The sequence below is a fragment of the Pundamilia nyererei genome, unplaced genomic scaffold (assembly GCF_000239375.1).
Source record: "Pundamilia nyererei isolate P.nyererei 1_Seehausen unplaced genomic scaffold, PunNye1.0 scaffold00262, whole genome shotgun sequence".
NCBI lineage: Eukaryota > Metazoa > Chordata > Actinopteri > Cichliformes > Cichlidae > Pundamilia > Pundamilia nyererei.
In genome coordinates this window covers 484,046-490,731 of record NW_005187663.1, presented here as the reverse complement: position 1 = coordinate 490,731, position 6,686 = coordinate 484,046, and the positions used below count along the sequence as shown (strand labels likewise).

At 40.9% G+C, this 6,686-nt stretch overlaps 1 protein-coding gene across 2 annotated transcripts in view; it reads left to right on the top strand.

The window, feature by feature from the left end:
- The window catches only part of rragd (ras-related GTP binding D), a 62,406-nt gene extending 56,400 nt beyond the window's left edge, over positions 1-6,006 (top strand). For both annotated transcript variants that reach the window (XM_005750116.1, XM_005750115.1), the window contains one exon: positions 5,068-6,006. In XM_005750116.1, the coding sequence (XP_005750173.1) occupies positions 5,068-5,219 (152 nt within the window). In that variant the 3' untranslated portion in view covers positions 5,220-6,006. The remainder of the gene's footprint in view (positions 1-5,067) is intronic.
- Positions 6,007-6,686: the final 680 nt, after the last annotated feature.

Below are 6,686 nucleotides of genomic sequence, written 5' to 3'. Positions count from 1 at the left end.
AGGTCAACTGTTAAGAAGGGAGATGGCGAGGGGAAAGAAACTGTTCCTGTGTCGGGTGGTCCTGGTCTGCAGGCTTCTGTACCGTCTCTGGCAGGGCAGCAGATCAAAAAGTCTGTGTCCAGGGTGTGAGGGGTCTGTGATGATTTTCTCTGCCCGTTTCCTGGTTCTTGAGAGGTACAGATCATGGATGGAGGGCAGGGGGGTGCCGATGATCCTTTCTGCTGCCTGTACAGTCCGCTGTAGTCTGCTCCTGTCCTGTTTAGTGGCTGCTCCATACCAGACTGTGATGGAGGAGCACAGGACAGACTCGATGACTGCAGTGTAGAACTGGATCAGCAGCTCCTGTGGAAGACTGTACTCCCCCAGTTGTCTCAGGAAGTACATCATCTGCTGGGTCTTTTTGAGGATGGAGTTGATGTTGGTCTCCCACTCCCACAAGATAGACCCATTCCCCCTGCTGCACAACACCCAGGCCCAAAATACCTGAGTTGGGGTGAAGGTCCAACTCAGGTGTTCTCAATCAGTTTGCCCCCTGCACTCCAGCCAATGTGGAGTGCAGATGGTTCCTGCTCAAAAGAGAATGAACTAAACTAACAGTTCCAAGAAACTGGACTACTGGGATCACTAGTGATTCCCATTGCTAGAGCTTAAATAATTCTGGAGGCATAAAGGTGATTAGCTATATAGCTGTGTAAAGAGTTATTGAAGCTAAGCTAAAAATGGAGCTGACGAGCAGCAGTATGACTTACGAGTGTGCTGACGGAGAAGTATAGAGAAGGTCAGAAGGAGCTTCTGTGTGCCTTTGTGAAATTAGAGGAAACATATGATGGGGTGGCAAGAGAGAAAATATGGTAATGGATGAAGAAGTCAGGAGTGGCAGACAAGGTGAGGATGGTGGATGACATTCATGAGATCAGCAAGATAATGATGAGGTGTGTAGTAGGAGTGACATATCAGTTGAAGGTGGAGAAGGAAATCCATGATCCTTTTTTGTCATTGGCGCTGTGATGGACAGTTTGACAGATGAGTTATGATGTTCTTAGACAACACTGTAGTGAGAGTGAGGAGCTGGTGGAAGAAATTTTAGAGAGGTGGAGGCATGGTCTGGAGAGTAGAGGAATGGAAATCAGTAGAACCAAGACCGGATACATGTCTGTGAATGACAGGGTAATGAATGTAACAGCGAAGCTTTCAATACCTGCTATAGAGACCTGCTATAATGGTTTGGAGAAGGTGGAACAAACAAAAAGACAGGTGGCGGAGCTAGAGATGGAGAGTTGAAGATGTTAAGATTTTCTTTGAGAGTGGCCAGAAAGGAAAAGATTAGACATAAATATATCAGTGGTACAGCTAAGGTCAGATGCTTTGGAGACAAAATTAGAGAAGCAAGGTTTAGATGGTGTGGACATCTGGATAAATGTGACAAAAGATTCCAGGAAGGAAGAAGAGAGGATGGCTACAAGAAGAAGAAAAAGATTAAGATACCACATATGGCTCTTCAATGTCCCAAACAAAATTTTTTACAGTGTAATTTTTTTCATCAAGCCAATTCAAAAGCACGAGTCACGTGTGCATTATGTTGTTTTACTGCAGAGGTAATCACGGTGCAGTATAAACCTCTCGTATTTTATACTAGTTGTCTAGCTAAGTAAAAAAAAACAAACAAACGTTATTATTGTTACTATTGTAATTGTCTGTAACAACTGTCCAAATTTCAGTTGAAATCACTGTTCTTTTTCTTTCTGTCTCCTTTCCCTGAATTTTGATGTTGATTGATTTTAACAATATCAAAACAATGTTTAGTAGGCTGGGCACTCTGAAATGGCACGTTAGTTGAATTATGTAGTTAGCAACACTAGTGAACGATTTTGATTTGTTCTGTTTAAGAAATAGTATCTGTACTGTAGTTCTATTTAACTTCTTTGCATTATGGATCACAAGTGAATCAGTACAAAACAGTTTTCGTGATTTGAGGGTTATCTCTCATATCACAACTCTTTACATGACTTATAGTAGCCAAATGTCATTCATTTTCAATGGCAGATTTCTTTTTTGCTTTCTCTGTCTCCTTGTTGTCCCGTTCTCTTTACTTCTCTCTCGCTCTCCTTCTCTTTGTCTCTTCCTTCATTCTGTTATGTGCATGTGTGTGTGCATGGTTGCCTCTTTGTTCTATATCTCTGAAGACAATCCCTTCAGCTGGTGCTGCTGACAGACTTCAAAAAAACTGTGCTTAAGGACTGGCTCCGCTGCTCCACCTTTGCCAGATCATATCTTAGTAGTTTACATTTTTTCTAGTATCGCTTTCATCTCTTCTTCCACAAAGCTCACAGCCTAATCAGATTCTCTTATTGCATGTTTGGAATTTACTGGATTTTGATTCAAACTCAGATTACCTGCATGTCTTTCCACTCACCTGCTTAAAATGTACCCTTCTCTTCATCCCCACAGAAAACAGCCCTGCAGTTCATGTTGTTGTTAAATTACAACTTTGTTAATAAACCTTTTTTGAAAGGTTGTCATAAAAACATAAGAGAATGAGCACAGCATCTGATTGGCCAGACAGTATCAGACACTCTCTAACTTGCCGTCAGCACTGTGATCCTCATTCAACTAATCCCTTTAGTCCCCACTAATACAATCCTGGTTCCCCAGCCTTTCTTCTATGAAGCATCTTCACGATCATGTGAGACTTATGCGAATGAGCTGGCCTGGTGTTGTGGACTTCTGCTTCTGGTTTTGTCAGCATTAAGCTGACAACCCCACTTCACACTACTCTGAGGTGTCTAATCTAGGGTATCTGTCTTAGTGGAATTATTCAAAGAATTGGCCACAAGCTGAAATGAATTATTGTGTCCTCAGTGGTGTATTTGCGTAATCGTAGTCTTTCACTAAACGTCCTCCTGTGACTGGCCAGCATGTCATGAAGTGGATGGAAGGTAATGTCCAGCATCGTCCTTATGTAGGACAACATCTGCCTCTCCAGAGTCCAGCTCCCTCCCCACAACATTACTGGCTTTGCAGACCAGTTTATTGAATCTGGTGCTATCTGCAACCTGCTGCCCCAGCATGACACATCATAGAGGATGGCACTGGCTGCAGCAAACTCATGGAAAATCCTGAGCATTGTCTGACAGATATGAAAAGACTCAACCGCCTTCAGAAAATAGAGATGTGTACTTATCTACAATACAATACAATTTTATTGATATAGCACGTTGAAAGCCAGGGTGTACACCAAAGTGCTTCACAGTTAAAATAACAGTAAAAGATTACACTGAACAGTAAGTCGTTAAAACATGGTAAAATACAGAAAGTAGAGAAAACAAACAAAAAGCATTAGTAAATAGAAACAGGGAGAGAACATGATTATCCAGAGAAATGAGTAGGGATACAGCAATTAAGGAGCAGTGAGAATTAGCGAGTAAGAAAAGCCAGGTTGAATAGGTAAGTTTTCAAGCATGCGTTAAATGATTGAATGGAGTCAGAGGCACGAATGGTAGCAGGAAGACTATTCCATAGGTTTGGTGCTACAGAGGCAAAAGCACGATCACCCCTAGTTGGTGCCTGGGCTGGGCCAGAAGTAACTGACCGGAAGATTGTAAAGAACGGCTGGGAGTATAGAGACTGAGGTATAGGTATTTATAGTCCTCCACATTTACCTCCTGGATTGAAACAGGGATCGCTGGTTTCCTGGCCTTGAGAACACGGGGACTCACCCTGTCTGTCCCAGCAAACCTGCCTGTAGCGTGATATGGTACTACAAGGTCATTAAGATAAGATGGGGCCAGATTATTTAAGACCTTGTATGTGAGGAGCAGGATTTTGAATTCTGGATTTAACAGGGAGCCAATGAAGGGAAGCCAAAACAGGAGAAATATGCTCTCTCTTTCTAGTCCCTGTCAGGACTCTTGCTGCAGCATTTTGGATTAACTGAAGGCTTTTCAGGGAGTTTTTATTCCTGATAATAATGAATTACAGTCGTCCAGCCTGGAAGTAATAAATGCATGAACTAGTTTTTCAGCGTCACTCTGAGCTAAACTCACCGATCCTTCAAAGTCCTATCTCCATTCAGTCATCTTAGTTTATAAATGTAGGGCCTTCTAAACTCCTCTGTTTTCACATCAAAGCACAATTTAAAATCAGTCATTGTATTTGTAACTATTCATTACCTCCATTTCTGGTTGTTATTGTGTGTGAGCTGGAGAGAATGGTCAATAATCATGAGAATAATCATGAGACTTGGCTCCAAAAAGGAACCATAACACAATTTTGAGATGAATTTCATCAACTAGGTCATGGCGTATTTCATTATTTTCCTGGAGGCTTATGAAAATTTTGTCATTTCTGGTTTTAGAGGACAGTTGTGCTTGCAATTTTATCATGTCCTGAGGTGCTAAATTTCACCTTCATGATTTTTTTAATAAGGGCCTTGTATGATGTTGCTGTCAGCATTTACACTTTACATTCAGTTTTTGTGCTTGGTGTCTGTATACCTATAGTTTAGCTCTGCTTCATTCCTGTTATTCTTTCGTCTGACTTTATCTACCTCATGTTGCTTGGTAACAGGCGGATATTAATGTTCAGTGAGTGACAATGGAAGAGTTTTCTTTCCCCTTGAGATTAAAAGTCTCCATGGAGATGATCTACTGTTCAGCCTCACCTTTAAAGAAAATTGTTTGCGAGGGAGGGACAGAGCATGTGCAGTTTACAATCTTAAGGTGTGACTGTGCTTGAACTCTTTTAGATTCTGCCAAACGCTGGAGTCGGGGGAGAGGGTTGGTACCCTCTGAACAGTTTTGTTATCTCACTCCCAAACACAAAAAGTGCTCTATTGTCTGACAAAATGAGCAAGAGTGTTCAAAACCAGTGCAATGATGCACAAATAGATGACCGTAAAGAAACCATGAAAACCAAATCTAGATCTATACATTTTTTGGTTTTTTTATGGCCTCAGATATGGTACCTTTGGACTTTCCCTTGTATTTAAGGGTTGTTCTTCAGACATCATATAAGTGCTAGAAAGTATTTTCATTTCTAACAAATGTGATTCTGTCCTCTCTCTGACAGGACTGATTGACTACAACTTTCACTGCTTCAAAAAAGCCATCCAGGAGGTTTTTGACGTTCGCGTAAAGGTTCAACAGAGCCGAAAACTCCTCAACCAGAGGAGGTGGAGTAAACTGACTCTGACCAGCGGAGTGTGCAGCAGCACCCACTAACAACTGTACCTGAGCTGCACCCTGATGGGTTTTTTAAATTGTTTTCTTAGTGTGAATCATTTGCTCCATTCAGCCCCCCAGTGTCTTTCACTTGCCTATTTTTACTGGGCAAAAAGAACACAAGAAAACTAAACTACACAAAAAAATTAATATTTAAGTACATTTGAAGATGTTTATGATGTGAACCTGAACCAATTAGTGTGTTAATGTGAAAAAAATACTTTTAAAATAAAGAATTATACAAGAGGCAGTAGAATAGAAGATCCCTTTATTGTCATTGTACAACAAAATTTTGGAAACTCAAGTTCTCCGACTGTATAGTGAAGTATGGAAGTTGTGATGGAAAAGCTTTTTAAACCGTATTTTCAGCCAAAGAGACCAACTCTTAAAGGTTTTTTCTTTATCAGATTTGAGTTGAGTTATCAGATGCAGTTTTTTTACATCCAGGAATGTGTTAAGAGAAACTGGGGAAGACACACACCAAAGGACTGCAGATTGGACCCAGACTGCTATTTAGCCATGTGGCATATGATTGTCTGTTCAACTAGTGAGCTAAACTGGTGCCACATACATGCAGTTTTTATGTCCCACTGACCACTGAAATGGACATTCTCTCCCTCCCCATTTAGTTTGATAGGAACTTTACATAGACCAAATGAAATGTCTGATTATGTTGAGTGAGACCTGTTCTGATTTGTCAGTTATCATCCTTGGTTCAGTAGAAGAGTGGAGTCAGCATCTCTTTTCTATACAGTATTTCAAATCAAATCAAATCAAATCACTTTTATTGTCACATCACATGTGCAGGCACACTGACACAGCACATGCGAGTGAAATTCTTGTGTGCGAGCCCCACAAGCAATTTTCATTAACAACTGAGTCTTCTAGCTAAAAGTTAATGTGAAAATGTAAGTAAATGTGATGACTGAAGTGTTTCCTTGTTCCCTGTATTAAAAATGTTCATGTCGAACTATGTCTATCTCTTATAATGGCTGTCACACAGACACTTCCAGGTGACTTATTTCAGTTAGGAACCTTCTAAAGCAAAATAGACTATTGGACTGGAACAGACCCTGAATTTCTCTCTGGCGCCTTCCCTGCTGAAACCACCCACTAACACTCAGTTTGTCTGTGAAGGTTCTCAGTCATCCAGGTCATCGTAGTCTAAGGAGCTTGGAAAGAAAAGTGTCTGGACTTCTTTAAGTTGCTTGAAAACGTTTCACCTCTCATCCGAGAAGCTTCTTCACCATTTGACCCTAGAACTGAAGAAGTTTCTCGGATGAGAGGTGAAACGTTTTCAAGCAACTTAAAGAAGTCCAGACACTTTTCTTTCCAAGCTCCTTAAACACTCAGTTTCATTTCCTCACTTATGCGGCTGTTGTCAACCACATACAAGAGCATATTCATATGCACAAATACATTTTTACAAGCCTAAAATCCTGGTCCTTGACGTTCATGGATTTCATG